The 22,611-nt window shown below is 39.2% G+C and overlaps 1 protein-coding gene across 1 annotated transcript in view; it reads left to right on the forward strand.

The window, feature by feature from the left end:
* Window positions 1–22,611, forward strand: part of Slc27a6 (solute carrier family 27 member 6) — a 47,314-nt gene that overhangs the window by 16,148 nt on the left and 8,555 nt on the right. Inside the window, exons 3-6 of the mRNA XM_052741465.1 lie at window positions 7,128–7,286; window positions 9,712–9,836; window positions 14,367–14,561; window positions 20,603–20,693. Coding sequence (XP_052597425.1) covers window positions 7,128–7,286; window positions 9,712–9,836; window positions 14,367–14,561; window positions 20,603–20,693 — 570 coding nt within the window. The remainder of the gene's footprint in view (window positions 1–7,127; window positions 7,287–9,711; window positions 9,837–14,366; window positions 14,562–20,602; window positions 20,694–22,611) is intronic.

Raw genomic sequence — 22,611 nt, forward strand, 5'->3', positions numbered from 1 at the left:
CAGAAGAAAATAATAAAACGACTTGAGGATTCACAGGAATTCTCTGACTTTTAGGAGGAAGCACTGAGCTGTGAACGACAGGCCAAAGACGCTCTGTAATCAGTTTGATGGTTGGGATTTTGTTTCCAAGTTTCAATGTTGCTATTACCTATGTGTGTGCCACATTGTAAGCAAAATTCCTACTACACAATAACTTCAAAAAAAAAACTTACCAGCCAATAGTTTGGTGCATCTTATCTCTTTTAGTCCTTTAGAAAACAACAAACTGTATTTGAAAATATGGTTAGAATAAATTAAACTCAAAAATGCAAGGATGTATCAGTTTGTCAGCATAAATTTAGTTGGACATTGGGATTTGAAAGAGAATGACTTTTGGAAGGGGTTTTCTTAATATCCAGCAGAAGGTGCTCAGCCAGTTGGTCTTGGTGGTTGTGTTCTTTTGACAAGTCAGGGGTGACTTAGAGGCAGTCTCTAAATGTCTACTCCAATGACAACAGACTGGAGTAGATTCTAACAGATACTTATTTCCTCTCCAAGGTTAAAGCTGAGGCATTCTGTGCTGTCACACTGCTGGCTGAGAGAGAAAGCACCACTGATTTTACATTTCATATTTATTATGTTACAGTTGTATAGCACAGAATTGGGGGAAAGTTTTAGATATGTGAGAGAAAAGCTCCAGATTTATTGTTTAATTCTGCTTCAAAGGCAGAAAGTATGTGCAGTCCTTTAAAAAAAAATGCTTCTCTCTGTCTAGAGAAAACAGGTAACTTAGCATACCCTTAGCACCCATGTACAAACATTGTCTACTGATTATTCTTAGTTTACCTGCACCCCACCCCTCCACACACTCCTTTATGTTGTGGGCACTTCCTCTTCCTATCACACTAAGACCCACTAAATGCTGGATGATCAGTGTCATAACAGTGGACGCTTTCTAACCGAGCTGTGTAGGACCCAGGTAATGGTTTGTTTTCTTTTTTCAGGTCAAACTCCTCTCAATCTGGAATTAATTGTTCTTCTGGTTTGGTTGCTTGATTGCAGAGTTTGCTGGCCACCCAAAACTGCTTTGTATTTAGTGTTGTAGTTTCCAACTTTTGGTGGTTTTTTTTTGTTGTTGTTGTTGTTTTGTTTTGTTTTTCATAATTTTAGTCTTGTAGGCCCTCTCTTATTGTCGGGAAGCCAAGATGGGCAGCTGCAAGGGACTGGTGGTTGGAGGGAGGGTTGCTCATGTGTGGCGGGTGAGACACGATTAAGGATGAGAACAAAAGACAGCAAAGAGAAGGAATGGATGGCATAAAGGTCTAGAGAGTTAGGGATGCCAGTGGGAGGTCAAGCGGCAGGCAGGAACTCTACCTGAAGCGCTGTATGGGAGAGGGGATGAAAGCTTATTGAAGCCCAGGGGCACTATTCCTTAGATTACACTATAGGGGTCATGCATGGATTAGAATGAAGAAAACACTCATGAAGAGGGGATTTTACATGGCCCTGGTGTTGCTCATTAGGTCTATCATGGTCAAAACCGGTAGGTTGTGAGGGTATGGTGAGTGACATGAGGGGCTTGTTACTGTAGCACAGTCTTGTGGTGATAGTTCTCAGAAACTGAAAGAGATTACTGGGTTTCCAACAACATGGATCGTGAGATAACAATTATGTTGAACTAATTTGAGATGCCACCTCTTCCTCAACCAAGAAACGTAGCTGTAGAGAGTGAGGGAGTCCCATGCATTCCTTCAAGTCAATTTTTGGACACCCTTGTTCCACCCTTCTCCTTCAGTGCTGTCCAGCAGCTGTGTTGCCCTGTATTTGTCTTTCACTTGGGAATGCCTTCAACATTCTCTTTTCTTGGTCCCCTACTCAGCAGAGGTTCAGCTATTTCACTCTTTACTCTCTCTGCCCTGTTCTCCGCAGCATCTTGATAAGGGACACATGGAAAGGAACACTTTTACCAATTCTTATGTATCCCCAAACATCTCTTTTTCTATCCTTACAGACGGAAGACTGCTTGTAGAATTGTATGTTTGAAATTCTTTTTTGTTCAGGATTTTGACTTTGGATTTCCTGTGTCCGTGATGAGAAGTCTTTGTGCTTCTTACCCTTGAATCTCCAGTACTTCACAGCATTCTGATGACATACACTGGGGACTGGTCTTCTTCGGTCATTTTCTGGGAAGTTAATAGCTATTTCAGTCTAGAAATTAATGTCTTACAGTTCTATGTGGTTTTGAAATTAAAAACTACCCCTTTCCTCTTTGATTGTTTCTTCCTATCACTGCAGGTGCCTTGTTCATTCATTCATCATGGGAGCCTTTCCATTTTTAAAGATTGAGCCTCTTAAACCAAGTTATTAATTTCCTATTTTTCTACTTTCCTTCTCTAAGTTTTTTATTTACTTTTTGAGATATTTATTTCCCCATCCTGTGTTCTTTGGCTGTTCTTCTGTTAGAAACTTATTAATGTACTCTTGATAATTTATTGTCTCGTGTTGTAGAATATTATTTTAAGGTGTATTACTTTTGTTCATGTTGGATTTGTTTTACTCTCTGAAGCTGTGTTACTGTGCCTGTGTAAAACACCTGATGGTCTAATATAGAACTGAATGGCCAATAGTGAGGCAGGAGAAAGGATAGGCCTGGCTGGCAGGCAGCAAGAATATATAGAAGGAGAAATCTGGGAGGAGAAAAGAAGTAGCCAGAGAAGGAGGAGGACGTCAGGGGCCAGACACCCAGCTACACAGCAAGCCATGGAGTAAGAGTAAGATTTACAGAAATAAGAGAATGAGAAAAGCCCAGAGGCAAAAGGTAGATAGGATGGATAAGTTAAGAGAAGTTGACTAGAAATATGCCAAGCTAAGGCCAGGCATTTATAGTTAAGTATAAGACTCCGTATGTGATTTATTTGGGAGCTGGGTGGCAGGCCCCCCAAAAGAGCAAAAACAGCCAGCAACAGTCTCAAATCTTTCAAATGTCTTTACCTTGTCTGTTTTTCCCATCCTTTTTTTTATGTTGTGGTTTGTATTGCTTTCTTTTATGTTAGAGAATTTCCTTAAACGTTAGGTTTCTTTTGACTGCCAGTTCATCCTTAAAAGTTTAGGTAATAAAACCCAAAGCAAATTACCTCATGAGTAGAAGGTCAGCATGCCTGAGTGGGATTTATTTACTAGTTGGTTTCATGGCCTAGGCTTTGTGTGTGTGTGTGTGTGTGTGTGTGTGTGTGTGTGTGTGTGTGTGTGTGTGTGTGTGTGTGTGTCTGTAGTGGAGTATCCTTGATTCAGATGTCTCAGAAAAGAATCTCCAAAAGAAAACTAGCAAGTATTAAAGGGGGCATAGTGAGTTAGGAATGTTTGCACACTTCCTCTTATCTCCTTGTTTTAGCCTCTATTTTTGAGGGGTGGAGTGGCGGAACCCTCAGCTGTCTACAGAGTTGACAGGGTAGCTCATGACTAGAATTGTTTTACAAACAGAACGTCCCACACAGCAGCCTATTTATGGTCACACCTTTATCTTCTACTCCCTATTCATGAGCCTTTCTGGGTTCTGAGGAGACAAACTGTAAGCATTGCAGCTTGGATGGAAAGGTTTTCCAGCAGCTGGAAGCCAAGGAGTACCACTAAGTCACACCACACAACAAACCTCACACAATAAAATTTATTGGGAGAGAAAAAAAACAGGAGGGTTGCTGCCTCTGCTCAAGGAAGAAACAGCAGCAAACTGAACAGGGTGGAGGGTTTATAAAGAGCTTCTTGGGAAACAGGTGGAACTTTTCAGGGTGGAGCTTTCCAGGATGGAGATTGGTGGGATTTCATGTCCAGAGATTAGGCTTTTTGCTCTGTAGGTTGGGGGCAGAGTCCAGCGGGTGGAACCTGGCAATTGGAGGTCCTCAGGGGAGGGGCCTGACCACTGGAGTGGTTTGAGGGACTTACACAAACCAGCTTTCTTTTGGCTTCCCCTTAAGTTTAGCTTTATTGGATGGATGCCGTGACCCACCTCTCTACCATCTATCTCTTTAATGAAACTCCGTGGCTGTTATCTTCTGTCTGTCTCCTTTGTCCATAGAGTCTGCTAATGTGTTCAATCTAGTCCTGCCATTACTAGATGGACTTGAAGAAGTGGAATCAGGAATTTCTAACAAGGCCACCTCGGCCTGACTAGGGCAGCAATATATTCAAACATTGCTGTAAGTTTCAGGAGGAAACCAAGACTCAGCTTGTGTCTGGAGCCAAGTTGTTGTTACCCTATAGAGAGCTCCATGTTTACACACTTCTTTACGAATCCCTCTTCATTTTGTCTGATATCATAATCAAACTTCACAGTTAGTTCCCAAACTGTACATGCCTTGAAAATGGCTTTCTCTTGGCATGCTCTAGCATTTCCCACCTTTTTCCTAGTTTTACAGTCATCAGACAGATCCCAACTCCTCACTTCCTTCCTGGACCTTACAATTAATGGTCTTTTCAACTCAGACTACATTGGAAGAGTTCCAATGTCAGGGTTCAGAAAAGCTTAAAAGTGTCAAAAACTGTGGAGCCCACCTAAGGGAACCTCAAGAAAAAGTTCACCAAGAAAGATACGAACAAGGTCTCTATGACTATATTAGTTTAAAAAATACCATTGAAGTCTGTTCCAAAGTTTCTATGCTCCTTGAATCTTAAGCTCTTCGATGTGTTAACATGTTAACACATTATGCTTATTAAAAGCAGGAATCAGGCTTGATTTTTTTCTTCTGCTTGTTTTCTTCTTTCAAAGCCAAACCTCATCAACTTTTGATTTTTTTTGATATGTTCCTATCTCTTGTCTTCTTTATCAAATAATTTACTAAGCACCTTCCTTTTTTTTCAGATAAGTTCTTGAGTTTATTATATACTGAAAAATAACTAAACTGGTAAGGTTAACAGGCTCAGGGAATTCACTAAAGTGCCTTGAAAGGTGACAGGAGTATTAGATGTAGTGTTGCTGGTTCTGGACCAGCCTCTCCATGACAAGCATTTAATCTAAGAGCTGGTTTGCTGTGAGTTGCAGGGACAGTCCATGGAATGGATAATGCAGTGACTAAGGCCTAAGACTTCTCTGTAGCAGAAAAAAAGCAAGAGTATTTGCTCCTCTAGATGAGGAACAGAAAGCTATTCTTTATAACTGTGGCTAGAGCTAGTCTCACTTCACATTTTTATGTGTAGTTTTGAGGGGGAAGTTTGGATTCTCAGTACAAGGTGCAAAAATCCAAGCAATTGGGAGTAGTTTCAAAGAATTCTTTTTAAGAAAGAACATCATTTTAAGATAGTGCTAAATATTATCCCAACTTCTTGTATGAGGTCAAGTCTGAGCTCATTAATAAAACAGAGCAAAAAATCTGCCAGGATTTTCAGAGCTGGTACAGAACAAGACAGACTTGAGACTTCCTGGAGGGCATTTGAAGTCTCCATGGACTGTGATCCTTCTTTTGGTGTCTCCTGTGGTCCCTCAGGCCTGCGTCCAGCAAACCCCCTGTGTGGCCTCATCCCCTTAGTATTTTGCAATGGCAACAAGTTTATTAATGGTATAGATTGGTTAGTTTTGTGGCTCTGGGGATTGAATTCAAGGCTGCATGCTCTAAAGAGCATTAAATGCTGACTGAGCAAACCCTTTACCACGGAGCCACACTCCAAGCCACAATGAGATAGATTCAGAATGGAGAGCTGTGCAGGAAATCGTTTGAAAAACAAAGAACCTTTAAACTCGGAGAAGAATTGGATATGACCAAATCTAATTAATTAACTGAAGTGATGATATTTATCAACAGGAAGACAAGCTGTGTTCCATGATATAGGTCATATAACTTAAAAGACATGAAAGTGCTAATGTTCAACCATGAGCATACAATGTTTTTAAAAAAAAGGTCTTTTTTAAAGGCTGGATTTCTTACACTGACATTATAATTTTCTAAACAATAGAAAATTCCAAAACAAAAAGGAAAATACCTACAAAGCCAGTACCAAGGCACTATGCAAAATGCAAACATTTTATATATATATATATATATATATATATATATATATATATATATATATATATCTTACAACTGTATATTTTCATAAGAAAACAATTATGTGGGAAAGAAGGACAGACAGGGAAGAAGACTGGCTCATGAAATGCATGGAATCATTCCAACATAGTTCATGAACCTTGCATTTTTAAAGGATCATATGACAAGACATGTTTAAACATAGCGAAGTGAATGGTCCACCGTGAGAGTCCTATTTGGAGGAATTGTTCTCTGGAAAACTACTTTACATATAATTCAGATTTCTATTATGCTTCCTCTCATTTGGGGGCACATTTTTGCAGATGTTAGATTTCTTCCTTTAGTTTCTAGCAGACACTGTAGTTTGATTTTGTGTAATTTTGACTTCTTTTGCATAGATTAGAGACTATATTATTTTTATATTGTATATATTTATATTTATGTATATAATAAAGATTATATTACAGAAGCAATTCACATTGCAGGTATCCTCCAAATCATCTAGAATAATTTGATATATTTTTGTCTCAATTCTTTGTGTTGTTAGTATCAGGATAATCTTTCTTTCATAGATCTATATGTAGTAGAACATATACACACACACATACACACACACACACACACACACACACACACACACACACACACACACATATTACAGTGATCATGACCCTGCGTAACAGATTAAAGTTACTCTGGAATCCATGTTCTGCCATTGAAGGGGTTTCATGGACTTCTGTATTCACAGAACAAGGAAAATTATAAATCAGTTTATTCAATGAATACATTTTTCAATATGTTTCAGATATTACTTTAAAGCATTTTTAGCTATAGGTTGGTGGAGGCTAGAATCCTGCTAAGCTTAACAACGTGTTTCAAAAGCTTACCCAATGATCATGAGAAAATTAGCTCACATACAAAGGTAAACATAAATAGCCATTTTCTAAAGGATATAAAGCTATCCAATGGTAATTTTGGCTCTCCACCTACATTCCACCTTTCCATAGTTATTATACTGTACTTTACTACCATCAATTTGCATGATCTTCAAAATGGATGAGAGTCCCTTGGAGAACTCAGAGTCCCTCAGAGAACTTGTGTGGGTTAATTTTTCCTTCTCTTCTTCTCTTTCAGGTCTACCCAAAGCAGCTGTGATTAGTCACTTGCAGGTGTTGAAGGGATCTCTCGGGCTGTGGGCTTTTGGTTGCACAGCTGACGATATTATTTATTTAACCCTCCCTCTGTACCATAGTTCAGGGGCTCTCCTTGGAATTGGTGGCTGTATTGAGTTGGGTACGTTTTTTTTTTCTTTTTGACAAGCCATCAAAATGTTTAATCAGAGCTTATATTCATTAGAACTTAGAAGTATTCATAGAGTTCTGAGGAACTGCACGCATATCTCACAATTACAATGTAGTATCTGTAGCAAGGACACATTTTCACAACATAGCACATTCCTAAACTACAAAAGTCAAAATCTTGGGCATTTGCTCATGTGATTTTGGGCATTTATAGACTCCTTTTTCCTGTGGTTGCTCATTCTCTAGGAGACTAGCCCCAGGGTCCCCAGGCAGTCAGTCACAGGGAGTAAATGTGTCAGCTGCATAACTATTTAGCCCCAAACCACAAGGCTTACTTCAGCAGCATTCTGATGAGCAAAGCAAGCTAAGCCAAGCATCTAGATATAAACAGTGGGAAAATAGACTCCATCTCTTTCAGCAAGAAGAACAAGTTTGTATTTCACAGATAAGTGAAGGGAAGGACTTGTTAAGGCTAGTTTCTTTTCTCCCCACAATTTGTCCAAACACCCAAGAACTATGTGATAGAGCTTATGATTCAGATAGAGCTTATGGAATCCATTTGTAGACAGGCAAGATGATGTTTCATTTACTAGTTCTGAAATAATTAGAGCCCATTCATTACTGCTTGTGTATGCTTGACATACGATTGTAGCTTATACCGACTGTGAAATAAGGAAATAAGTATCAGTCATTAAAATTATCTGTAAGAATTTGTACGGAGATACACATTCCGGTCAAAACTGGATTCACAGAACATAGTCACTTTTCCACAGACACAGCAAGTTGATCATTCATACATACATGTAAAGATCACCTTTGTGGAAACTGAGGAAACTGGGTGTTGGACCAGAGCACCTGATTTTCAAAAAAACAAAAAGGAAGGGCATGCTGAACAAGCTACAAGGGAAGGAGCCGTCTCCATGTTGCCCCTTAAGTTACTTTAAGCAACTTATTAGAAGGAAGGAGAAAAGAGAGAGGAGAAGACAGAGAGGCAGAGAGAGAGAGAGAGAGAGAGAGAGAGAGAGAGAGAGAGAGAGAGAGAGAGAGAGAGAGAGATCCTTTGTGGAAGAGGTATTTGACATAGGTCTGTTCCTGAAGCCCAGTACCAGACCCTCCATGGTGGAATCCACTGCCAGCCAGAGCCCCAGGGACCCCACTGCCACACCAATACTCTTGTGCACTAAGCTGTGCAAATGCCTTAGGCTGGTTTACTAACTGCCCCTAGCACTACTTCTTGAAGAACCAGGGACAGATTTGGGAGCAAAAGTCCACCCACTGTGAGGGTGCATGTATTAGATTTCAGAGCCAATAAAACATGGGGTAGTCATGTGACCAAGTGATTTTACTCATGGGTACATGTCCAAAGGAACAGAAAACATGCAGTCACACTTGGTCATAAGTGTGCCTGTTGATGGACAAAACAGAAGCAAGCCAATTACATATTAATGATGAATTACAAATAAAATATTACATATCCACAGATATATTCAAACATAAAGAGGATGAAGTATTGATACATGTTACAAGATAAGCAAACCCAAATCACATTTTATAGTAAATGAGTCACATACAATAGGTCACAATAGTCCATAACAAACAACTTTTGAGGTAGATGTACACAAATGATTGCTAAGGGTAAGGGGTGTTGGAAATTGGAATGACTGCTAAGGTGATAAGGTTCGTTTGGGGTAATAAAAACAAATGTCCTAGAATTAGGTGATGACAGTGATGGCACCCTTGTGACTTTATGAAAACCCATTGGCTTGTAAGCATTAAATTGTAAATTATTTGGTACGTGAATTATATCCCTAGTAAAAATAGGATACCATGTTAAAATATGTAATTAAAACTAGATACTATATCCATTGATGAACCTTTGCTGGTGGAATTTTAGCATAGCTTCTTAAATCTTGACTTCAAGGTATGATAAATCTGCTTTAACATCTTCAGAAGAAACTGCACGTTTTTGTGCAAGGATAAAATAAGTCAATATCATTCATCTCTGAGAAGAAGGATGGATGGCTCTCCCAGAACTTGTAGTAGTATACATATACTTCCACCAACACTTGTGGTAGTATACATAAACTTCCAATGTTTGTGGTAGTCTACAGGTAATTCCATGCTTGTGGTACTCTACATGTAAGTCCAATGCTAATGGCAGTATGTATATAATTCCTACTGATTTTGAAGGTGCTTCCATTCCACAAATTGCAAAAAGCACATTTGCAGTCGAAACTCACAGTTACCACATGGCTACACTGAAAGGTTATTGGACTTTAGAGGTAATATTTCCAAATAAACTTGCTGCCCATGACTGAGGATGAGATGTGAAAGCCCTGGAAGTCAGTGGACCTGTTAAGACAGCATTATCATTGTGTTTCATGGTAGTTAGTGCCTATTTTCACCTCTTCTCATAGGTGCTACATGTGTATTAAAGAAGAAATTCTCTGCAAGCCAATTTTGGAATGATTGCAAGAAGTACAATGTGACTGTGTTTCAGTACATTGGAGAACTCTGCCGTTATCTGTGCAAACAGCCTCAGGTAAGAGAGACCAGTACTGGAGATGCTAAGGATTTCAGATAGAATATGTGCTGGGGAGGGGAGGGGAGGGCAATTTTGCTTTCTTTGTTTTCACTCCATAGTCCTTCAGAACATGATCTGTCAATGACACAGAGGTGCTTACAGTATACAAGATAAAATTAATATAAAAGTTCAAGAAAATGAGGCAGACTACCCAGTAAAGTGTTAATCGTGTGCTTTGTTCTGTAGCAGGACAGGACAGATCCGTGCACTTCAAGTTCAGGCTAACTCAATTTCATTATGAAATTTTATTATAAAATTAGATGCATATGATGCTAACAGAAAAATAACTCCAAACTTAAAGTAGGCAATGCTTTAAAGCACTGGGCTTTCAAAATGACACCATAATTGTACTTTTCTATATTTCTTTTGAATCAATGATAATATTAGGTATATTCCTGTAAATGTTTTTAGCATTAAAAGGAAACTTAATTTGTATTCGTCATCCCAACCCCCAAAGCAGTGGATCTGACAACCTTTTGATCAGTTGCCACTGCATGAGAAATAGGTAAGCGCAGAGATTTGCAGAGCCTGGCGTGTGTCGCTGTGACTTATTTGCTTTTTCTGTCCCTGTCTTTGTTCTGGTCTCATTTATCTTTTGAAATACCTAAAAAAAAAGAAGGAAAAAACTTTCTGACTTCCTAAATACTCTTGACAGCAAAGACATGATTATTTTTCTTTAATCAAATCCACATCAACCGCTTTCCAGAAATGTAATGGAGCATGCTACCCTTCCTGAGGAGAAACAGTGGAGCCGTCGCTCTGAACTACATACACCTCCCGGCCTGAGTTCCCTCACTCAGCATGTCTGCCAAGGATGGTGGACTGGGACATCTCTTTCCTGGTTAAAATATTAACACTACTTCTTCTTCCACTAATTATCTCCAATCCCAATGAGACTAGACGGGGAACCCCAAATAAAACTTTATTAAGAATGTGGGATTGCACAGGACAGATGAACACAGAAAAGAATGTGAACTTGGATAGCATGATCTACAAGATGCTTTTGTTCATGAGTTTGGAGTTCATCATAGGGAGACTTCCTGTCCACCCAAACTCCTCCTTCTGTTAGAAGCCATCTATATACCTTTATCAGCAAATCTGGATTTATTTAAAGAACATGTGGTTTCATTGTCCTTTCTTATCGTTATTTTTTAAATACAAATATGTACACGAGGTTGCAAACCATGGTCTATGGGATACTCAGTTTTGCCCCCATTCTGTAAACCTAACTAACTTGACACCTGTACTATACTGGTTCAGGGTATTATTGTAGTGCTTGCAAGGAAGGTCAAACTGTCAGAATACATGACTGTTCTTAAAGAGGCATAGGTGTGTGGCAGCCATATGCATGCATGTGTGATTATCAATAGGCTTTAGAACCACGAGGTCTTACCTAGAATCAGAATGGAAGAACCAAAACAACTACCATCTGCTGTTTGAGCCCTAGATGATCATTTCAGGACGAACCCTGCTTTCTGCAGAAAACAGCTTGCCACGCTGTGCTGTGGGGAGTAGTCATTTGGTTTTGCTTTCAGTATCTCCCTTCTGCCTCTACGTGTAGCAACAAACATTCTCATTTCCTTAAAACTTAAAGTTGCATAGAGTTTTCTGCATTTAAAGAGAAACTATGGAGTTTCAGTTTCTGTAGGCATCAAAAGAGGGTCTTTGGCCTGGTTGTGTTACGGTTTCACAAAGTTGGATGGAGTCTGTGTTCTGGAAGAAAGAGACTGTTTCTGGGAAGGAATTGATGATCCGGTAGCAGGTAACTTCCTTTCAGTTCCTGCTGCACCAGACAGCAACTTAACAAAGAGGTTTTTAAGAAGCCAGAACTCCAATATTTGTGTGACTCCCTCCTTCATGGATATCATCACACCAGTGGGGTTCTTTGTACCAAGACCCAGATGGACATGCCTGAGAACTAAGCCCATGAAACATCTGTGATAGAAGTTCTGACTGTGTCAGAAATCTGTTTAACTGGTATAAGGCACTTTAAATGGCCGAAGAGTAAACAAGTATTTTCTGTGGTTTAGATAATGGCTTATCTATGTACCTATATATCTAGGTATCTACCTATTATGTATCTATCCATCTATCTATCCATCCATCCATCCATCCATCCGTCATCTATCTACCCATCCAACAATTTATTTATCTCTGCCTCTCATTCTTTCTGTGTGTTTGTGTGTGTGTGTGTGTGTGTGTGTGTGTGTGTGTGTGTGTGTGTGTGTGTAAATACCCGGCAGTAAAGTTGCAAAGGATTCTGTATGCTTTTGGAGAAATCTTAAGAGAAAAACCGCATCAGAAGCTCATGTTTGTGTAGCCTTTCATTACTGAAACCACCAGGCTCGTCTTAATAAAATGAAGCATGGACTTTTGAGACTTTGCCTAGAGTGTCCACAAACAATCATAAACGAAAGAAGTACGTAAATGTCAGAGAAAATACCATAGAAAAGATTACAAAAGAACTCGTATTGCTTTTCTAGATAGACAACCTATATTCAAAATCTCATCTACATCTACCATAGATGATCTCCCAGTAATCAGTCCTGACTGTGCTTTATCAGAAACGCACAGGTGGGCCACTTGTGCTCCTTGAAGGCTGTAGCTTGTCGGAGCTCGATTTAGATTTCATGATACTATTAGACACTTATATAAAGCAAAGTTTCTGTGCCTGTGCAAATAAGGTTTTTAAAGCTCCCCTTGTTTCATTCCCTCCTTCCATATACGTACATATGTATGAGAGTGATTATGTGCGTAAGTGTATACCCCAATAAGATTAACTTTTGGACTTGCTACAGGGATTTGTGATGTTACATTTTCATTATTGTAAGTAAACTATTTTCATTTACAAACACATATTTCTGTGTTAGCGATTTGAATCAAGGAAACTAAATTGTGAATAACGACCCTGGTAACTTCCAGTATCTCAAGGACCTGTGCAATAATAACATTATATTACTCAGGAAAATAATTTTGCCATATGTTGCTCTCAGAAGTGGATATGTTTGGATGTTTAGATTCTCAATTATCATTGAGAAACATTTAAAAGTGCACACGCGCACACACACACACACACACACACATACACAAACTTATAACACTTTCCCTTTAGTCCCTTGAGAAATTTAAGCACTTTTGACAGTACAACATTCATCCTGAATTTGTCACATGCTGTCATAAGATAGTATTTTCCCACTTAATTGACAATGCACTGATTTTATCAATCTTTAATTCAGTCGATACCTTGAATGCTCTAGTTATCTGCTCTGACTGTGCTCATGGAATACACTAGAAGCATTACCAACATTCAAGAGTAAGTACTCACTCACTCATACATGTACATACTCCGTTTGCTAGACCCTTTCATTCCTTTCTGCTGTTTGTTTATTGCTCTATGATACTTTTTTTTTTTTATGTTGGGAGCATCCTTTGTGTTCCTAGTACCACTCTACTAAAGATACATGTTTAGTTTTACATAGCTTTGTAAACATTGTCTTATTGATGTGTATGTGCAAGTTTCTGTGTGAGTATGCTTCATGTGTGTAGGTGTCTTCAGAACCCCTGAAGCTGAAGTCACGGGGTGTTGTGAGCCTGGCATAGGCACTGGGACCTGAACTCAGTTCCTCTGCAGCTGAACTCGGGTGCCCTACGAGAGCAGCATGTGCTCTTAACCACTGAGTCATCTCTCCAGCTCCAGTGCATGTGTAGTTTTTGGTTTTCTGAAGATACATTTCATTTTTAACGTTTTAAACAATACATTCTTAGAATATAAAATAGCCAAAAATAGTTCCACTGCCTCTTTAATAATGTTCTCTCTGTGTCTCTCTGTCTCTCTCTCCCCTTTCCCTCTCTCCCGTTCTTTTTGTTTCTTCCCACTTACTTTACCAGAAAATGTTCAAGCACCATCCTAATATTTATTATTTTTAAATTTTGTGACCTTGAGTACATAACTCCATAGTCTCCCATCCCTTTTAGAAATTTCTGTAAATTTATTATTTTTTCAGGTTTTTTTTTTTTACTGTCCTGCAGGTATATTCATTTTTCTCTGGAACAGTTTTTATGGCAGCCCACACAATCTTAGATGTCCTTTCACAGGCCTCATCCTTTAAAAATCGATGCTTTAATAATATTTCAGAACGGCATTAAAATCTAACTACAGATGTATGGTACTTGGCACCCGAAGGTTCAGATTCTAAGGAGAGGTCAAGCCATTTTATTGAGGCACTTCCAAAAGTTGATATGTACTCATAAGTAATTTATCAGATAACTCAAGAGTTAACTGCTCGTGTCCATAGCTACGGTGTCACAGTATTACAATTAGTGCAGGGTGATTCTCCAGCAGAACGCTGTGGTTTCCTTGTGTTTGCGTCGCTTCTGCTATTGCGCATGCCCCATTTACTTTTAGATCAGTTGCCGTATAAATAGCAGTAAAAAAAGGGAGAGGCGCAAACTAGAGTTATTTAAAAGTGAAATCTTTTCTTCTAACAGAGAGAAGGGGAAAAGGACCATCAGGTGCGTTTGGCAGTTGGAAATGGTATGCGAAGTGATGTGTGGAGACAGTTTTTAGACAGATTTGGAAATATTAAAATGTGCGAATTTTATGGTGCCACTGAAGGAAACATATGTTTCATGAACCACACGGGGAAGATTGGATCTGTTGGGAGAACAAACTTCTTTTACAAGGTAAATATAGCACTTTCTCTAGAGGAAATACGTTGAGGTCTACAAACTCTTGTTTGGAGCTTAAACTTCCACATTGTGAAAATTTTTATCACGTTTTTGAAGCTGAGATCATCTGCAAAGGTAACAGTGGCTGTGAGTGGACTGTGATGCTGTGGGTTCTGCAGACTCCAGTCCCCTGCCATGAGCTCCCTCGGCCGCATGAGGATAGCCATTTACTTCTGTTCAGTTTTCAAGTTTAATGTGTAAGAGTAAAGCGCGCCCAAGTCCTGAGCAATTCTTTTTTCATTCTCCTTTAGTGTTTTTCTCCCACCACTCCTTATCTCTTAGCGTTTATACCATATAAGTTTTAAAAGCTCCTACTCCACAGCAATAATAATTCTTGCTACAGAGCGAGATCCAGGACAGGAACCAAAACTACATGGAGAAACCCTGTCTCGAAAAAAAAACAAAATCAAAAATAAAAATAAAAGTAAATTCAAGGTCTGGAAAGCTACCACAACAGTTGGGAGGTAGAGAACCTGAGCACCCTGTCACACAGCTGCTCACAGCTACCTCTAACTCCAGCTCCGTGGGATCAGATGCCCTCTTCTGGCCCCTTCAGGCTCTGCACACCCAGGACATTCACTCACAAACACATGTACACATACCCATAAATAAAAATAAAAACATTCTTAAGAAAGGTGAAATTTTTGCTAAAACAACCTCAAAACTTGTGAAGAGAAATTTGTTTAAAAAACACTCCAAGGAGAAATAAATAAAACTGCAATAATGTAGGATATTTGAATAATACAATAAACAAGCTACATAAACTAAGTGATATATGTGGGGCCTGTATCTATTAAATGTATAATACCCTTCCTTTTCAAGCACTTGGGAAACATTAAAAGAAATTACTGGACCACTTAGGAAATTAAATTTTGCATTCATATGAAGACCTCAAGAGTATACTGAAGATGACTTGTGTTTTATGTTGCTGGCTTGAGTGCATTATAGTTTCCTCCTAAGAGACCGCTGTAATGTCAGTAACACAAAACATCACATTGACCCCATTTTTTTTTGGAAAAATACTGATTTTCAATTCATTTTAATTCAGTTGTTCATAGTATGAATTTTTTTTAAAAAAGTTGTACCTGATACTATTTAGATTCTAGTCTGCCTTTTTATCATTTCAGCTACATGCTGTCTGCTTATAGTGCAAGTAATAAAAAAATACAATGATTATTACATAATTAGGCAAGGAGACTTTTAAGTATCTCTCTTAAAACTTGAAACTTTGCCAGGCATGGTGGTGCACACCTTTAATCCGAGCATTTGGGGGCAGAGGCAGGCAGATCTCTGTGAGCTTGAGGCCAGCCTGATCTACATAGGGAGTTCCATCACAGTCTGGTTCCTGTAGAGAGACCCTCTCTCAAAAACAAACAAACAAAACTGTGAAAGTTTACTATTTAGAGAGGATCAGCTTCCAAGGAGAGAGATAATGTTATGAGTGAAGGCAGAGGTACACAGCAGTGTTTCCTTCCTGTAACCCCAATATGCTTACAGCTGCGAGGCGTGCTCTTTAAAGAGATGGCATCCGATAAACGTGCCTAATGTAAGCAAAATAGAAGTCTGGAAACAATATATGTGTGAAACAAACTCAAAGTTATGAGCAGCCCTCACCTTTCCGATGCTAATCTGGGGAAATAATTTGTAAAGGCTAACTGTGAAATCTCTGTAGGGCAGAAGCCTTGAAACAAAGGAATCTGTAAGTATAGAGAAAGGGCAGCTGATGGAATACAAATCACATCACTTGCTTCAAAGTGACCAAGAAATGCTTACAAAACATTTTCCCCATAAACTCAGGAAAAGATCACAACAGGATTCTCTTAAAAAAAAAACAAAAACAAAACGAGAGCTCAGATAAGAGGAGGTTTCAAGGACAATGCAGATCAGCAAAGGAATTAGAAACTGAACATGCTGTCTCAAAGAAATAAATGAAGAAAAATGAACATATAATAGAAATGAATATCACATAAAAAGCGTAAAAACAAAACAGATTGTAAACATTGCTGGTGAGAAGATGAATAAGATTAAAGAGTTGTGTGCACAGGGCTGGTGAGGTGGCTCAGAGGTTAAGAGTACTGGCTGCTCTTCCTGAGGTTTTGAGTTCAATTCCCAGCAATCACATGTTGGCTCACAACCATCTATAATGAGATCTGGTACCTTCTTCTGGCCTTCAGGCATACATGCAGGAGGAACCTTATATACATAATAAATAAATAAATCTTGAAAAAAAATATGCACACAATTAAAAGATAGTTCTTAAATATAGACAGTTTTTGGCATGTGCTTAATTGTTCTTTCAGAAAAGAACTGTTCACAGAGAAAAATAATTCTCTTAACTATACTAGAAGAAAAGAGCATAATATGTTCCAGGAAATGAAGTATGGTGCAGAATAACAAATAGGTGCATATATATTAGTGAAATGAATTAACAGAATATAAAGAACTAGGCCCCCAAAAAAGTATGGGTTGTACAAAGCATAGCTTGGTTGATGATGGGACATGGTGCAGGAATCTCTCAAAAATGCAAACAGAATTTTGCATTTTTGCAAAGTCCAGACCAAAAAATAAATAAATAAATAAGTAAATTAAATAAATATCTTCATCCTTCACCTAGGAAATTCCTAAAACTTTTACACATAAATAGAGAATAGCCCAGCAGTAGTGGCACATGCCTTTAAACCCAGCACTCAGGAGGCAAGGGCAGGTGGATCTCTGTGAGTTCGAGGCCAGCCTGGGCTACAGAGTGAGTTCCAGGAAAGGTTCCAAAGCTACACAGAGAAACCCTGTCTTCAAAAACAAACAAACAAACAAAAAGAATAAGATAGATATGTAATAACAATGCTGTACTTCTCTGAAAACAAAATAATACATTGAATGAAAATATCAGGTTAGTCTGAAAATAAAACAAAACTTAGAAGAAGTCACTTTCAATTTAAAAAGTTTGATGGCCAGCATTAATTCCATTTAAATACAGAAGATTAAACAGATCCACATTATGCCTCTAAGTGGAATGGAAACAAAATCTGAAGATATAAAATGTATGTCTTACCAATATATACAGGAGATGACAGAAAATTATAGGTGGTATTGCTTCCATAGCAGTAAATCCAAGGATATACTATGAAAATAAAATGTGGGATTGTTAAAAAGCCTATTTCCTAACATTTTTACAAGCTGTTTAAGCATCTTCAATGTAATCTATAATCATCTCTCCACCACGAGCAAAGTTCACCAAATGCAAAGTCAGAGCACATTCACCATAAGACTACCTTCATTTCTGGCGTCACTTGCAATTCCAGGAGCCTCCAAGATCACCCTTGGGATTGAAGCAAACAAGGAATCAGCTAGCTGGAAGCTGTTACACTCAAGGTTACAGCTTATCACAGCTAAAGGACAGTCTAAATCCAGCCAAGGGAACAGCTCACGGGCAGAACCCAGGAGAGTATCAAGGACAGGGCTATGTGTCTTCACTTCTAGAATCAGAACAGTTCTGCAGCCGGGACGGCTAATCTCCATTTCCTTCTGCTCTAGGGATGCAGCAGCTGTGTGACCCAAAGCCCAGCTACGCCATTGTTGGCATGACTTAGAGACCCCATTTAAAAATCCCCTTGTTATTATCTAGCTGGCCTAAACATGAGCAAATGAACACATTCCTCACAAGAACATCATTGCAAGCTCTTAGAGACAATGAATAAGAAGTTGAGGGTGGGGGCCAGGCATCATTTTCAAGGCAAAAATTGCAGACACAGCGACAGAGAGCCCAGTTCCAGGGTCAGTTCTGCTGCTATTGGACTTCATAACCTGGACACTTTTCTCCAGGTTAAAGGTTTCTCATGTATTAATTGAGGAAATGATTTTTTTTTAGTTCCTTAACAACATAGACATTTATTCATCTGAATATAAAAAGGCATGTAGGCATAGTGGGGACTCCTGGATCCATTGTACAATCATGTAACTGTAGATAGAACCATTTGGAGAAAAACACTTAGCAATACTGTTGTGAACAGCACCTCATACAGCTGCGCCCTGGACACAGAGACATAACATGATTTAACTTGGGATTTTAAAGTGTGGTGACTATTCTCATTTGCATTACTATAGCAAAGCCATTGCTGAAATCTCATGGGAGCCTCTTAAACACAGGAAGGAGAAGAGAGATGCTTCTAGCTGAACATTTATACTTTGATCCAGCCTGCTTTTCAAAGATCTGCCACCAATTCCTATTCATCTCATAATAGACTCACTTATAGCAATTCATTCTGCAGCGACTCTCACTGGTGTACACTGTTACCAAGTTAAGTGAAAAGAAGTAACACCAAAACTGATACCTGAAGTTGGGGGGAAAGTGGTTCAAAATACAAAATAAGAGAGAAAAGGATGAGTGATGGGAAGGGCGCTCTCTTTTCCTGTTGCAAAAAAAGGTGATAGAGGCTAGACTGAATGTCTGGAATCTTGCCACCAGCCATTAGGCAAGTATAACAATATCATGTTATCAAAGTGACAAATACCAGTGTGATATAAATGTATGTTACTATTTATGTAATGAAGAATAGTGTATTTTCCTTGCAGCCTCCTGGATTGTCCCTAGTCTTCAAATGGGATGACATTAGTCAACCCCGCACACAGTGTTCCAACACTTACAGAGAGCTCTTTAGAGCCCTCAGATCTTAGCACTGTGTTCGCCTTAGACTAAGTGCTTAATTGATCTTCGATGTTGTCACTTAAACTGAATTAAAGTGATGAATTGTGGGGTGGTGGGCGAGATCATTGGATACAAGTGTCTATCCTGGGCACCACACAGCAGAGGGCAAAATCTGACTCCCAAAAGTTGTCCTCTGACCTACACACCCACACCCACACCCATACCCACCCCCCACACACACACACACCTCACGATGGCACACATGTGCCCATGCACATATACACACACACGCTCACAGTAAATAACTAAATATAATTTAAAAAGAACTATTGGATGGTGAATTGTAGATCTGATTACATGCTGTTTTTTCTAAGACTGAACACTAGATATGGCTTTACTTATACTTAGATATCATATTTATTTTAGCGACTCTATGTATTTTTTAATTTACTTGTTCTTATTGTGCATTTTTATCCTCACTCCCCTCTCTCCCTCCTCATTTACGTGCTCTTGTTGTTCTATCTTACTCCATTTCATCACCTCCATGTTAAATATGTTTCCTAATTCTGTCTAATACGGTTACATGTTTAAACGGCCAGTAAAACCTCCCTTTTTTGTAGATAAAATGAGGGAATTGGACTGAACAATTTTTAGTTCACTATCAGGTCAGACTTGATAGAATGGGTGTGTCAGTATGACACTGTGATGTGGCCGTCATAGGTAGGGCAGCTGGGACCCACTGAAGATGAGGGAGATGGACATCCAGTTAGCCTGGCTTTTGAGTGAGCGGGACATTCTACCAAACACATCTTCTCATGCCACAATGATAGGCAAACTTCTACATGTTAGTCTGGAGGAGTTAACTTGAAAGGCCCAGAGGAAAGCCGAACAGTTGCCAAGTTATTCTAGCTTTCAGGCAGTTGGTCACTTTTCTGCGGGCTTTGAGGAGAACACCAGCACCAACAAAACTCCTGATAATTCAAAGCTCAGATCGTAGTTCTGTTGAAAACGTGTGTTTGGAGAAGATGTTTTCAAAGACTTAGAGACAGGTCCTCTGCCCATGGTTAGAAGAAAGAGGAAATCAGTGCTGGGTAGCTTCTGCAGCTTGATTCCATTCCCTTGTGGGGAAAACCGAACAGCACTGAGGCAAAAACAGAGCCTAAAGGAAACGAAAATGAATGACAAGCAAGAAGACCAGCTCACCAGTGCCTTCCATTTCGATTTTCAAATCTTTGTTCCGTTTTTGGTCAGTTAGATTTCACTGTTTAACTTGAGCATGGAATCCACTAGCACTTCCTCTTGCTGCACAAACAGCTAAATGTTCATGTGTTGTTGCTTTTGTTTGGGTTTGCAGCTTATTTTTGCTTTTGAGTTGATAAAGTATGACTTCCAGAAAGACGAACCCGTGAGGAACGAACAAGGCTGGTGTCACCGTGTGAGAAAAGGTAAGAGGAATGATGAAGGCGTCGTCTTACGCAAAGAACCTGAATCCAATGTCACTGGTGCTGAGTTCAGGGAGGAGAGGACTGTTCGGAGTGTGATTTACCTTGAATGGTAATCAGGTGGACTAGCTTAACTGCTGGCTGTTGAGCCCTAATTCGGTTAAGTGCCAAATTGTTATATGGTTAAGCGGTATCTCTTTGGCTTGTATTTATCTTTGTGTACACCTCTAGTTAGTAATCCGTGGTTTTAAAATGGCACAGTAGCTGTGCCTTAACTGAATGCTATTTCAGCCAGCAGTTGCAACTCTGCAGTTATGGGCCTGTATCTCTAGCAGCAGCTGGGCCACTCAGGCCACAGCCTGGTGGGAATTCTGTTCTCACAGGCACTGGCCCTGTTACTGCCACTAAAAGTTAGCTTTAATTAAATCTCTATCATGCTATTTATAAATAAGACTTGAGATTTAAAGGCTGGGGTAAAAACCTGTAAGCTCGGCGTGGCTGAGTAGCAACTAACTAACCCTGTCTCCTTGCTGGTGTCTCTGAAAGACCTGTGCTTCTGCTTCGCCAAACCAAAAAATCCACACCACTCCAAACCCTGACCTACCACTTCCTGTGTCTCTCTATCTCTCCTGGATCCCCTCCGATGCTCTATGATTACTTTCTGTCAACTAGTTGCTAACTCAGCCTCCTGATCCAAAGTTAATTTTATTTAATCAACACAAATGCAAACATTGGATTTCACAGTGTGATCAATATCCCCCAACGGTAATCACAGCAAATATCTACATCACATATTACCAATAATATTAAATTAATTTGCCAACCTAGTTACAAGGAGAAATTTGAGTTTTGACACTTAGAAACTGTGGATACATTAGCCAATCTGAGACTCATCTCCTTCTTATATAAATCAGAGGTGAGATTATTTATTTCATGAGGCTCAGGTTGACAATTAAATGGTGTGTGCAATGTGTACATTGTGGCTTCTTGCTTTCTTCTCTTAATTATTCCTCTCTCAAGGTAGACTATCTAAAAGTTTCAGTTTAGAAATTTTGATGAAAGAAAGTTCTCCATTAATCCCAGCACTCGGGAGGCAGAGCCAGGCGGATCTCTGTGAGTTCAAGGCCAGCCTGGGCTACCAAGTGAGTTCCAGGAAAAGGTGCAAAGCTACACAGAGAAACCCTGTCTCGAAAAACAAAACAACAAAAAAAAAGAAAGTTCTCCATTAACTCCATATCGTCACTGAAAATAGAATGTATAGGTACGCCCTTAGAAATGTTTAGAGATTCTACCTGTGTCATTGGGACCCAAATTCCAGTATTAGGCAATACCAGAAGTGACTTCCTAGATCTTTACTTCCATGTGATAATACAAGTTGTAAACTTGCTTTACTGTTGTTCTTATTGTTATTTTTCTCTTACTGGTACTGGGGAGATTGCAAAAGAAAGTATTATTCATTTAAAAAATAATCTCCCAAGCCTCTCCATATCAAATCAGTGTCTTGGTGACTGCAGGGATGACACAATCAGAGGTATTGTTCTTGCAAAGGACCTGAGTTCAATTCCCAGCTTCTGTGTCAGGCAGTAATTTCAGTAATTACCTGCCTGTAATTTCAACCCCAGGAGATCTGAGCCTCAGGCCTGTGAGGGCACTTGCCCTCAATTGCGCTGGTACACACACACACACACACACACACACACACACACACACACACACACACACACACTTAATAAAAAGAATAAAATAAACACTTTCAAATGTTTTTTTCATTCAACTCCACAGACACAGTCCAAGGAAAAAAAACTTTCAATTTGGGAAGATTTGGAGAATTGAGGTCTTTTGTAACATGTGTGTCTACAATTACCATAAGTTCTGAAACTGGAACTTGAATCTTGGGATTGTGCCTATGTAATTTCAGCAT

This window comes from Peromyscus californicus, unplaced genomic scaffold (assembly GCF_007827085.1).
Source record: "Peromyscus californicus insignis strain IS unplaced genomic scaffold, ASM782708v3 Scaffold_17__1_contigs__length_78620276, whole genome shotgun sequence".
In the NCBI taxonomy this organism is placed as follows: domain Eukaryota; kingdom Metazoa; phylum Chordata; class Mammalia; order Rodentia; family Cricetidae; genus Peromyscus; species Peromyscus californicus.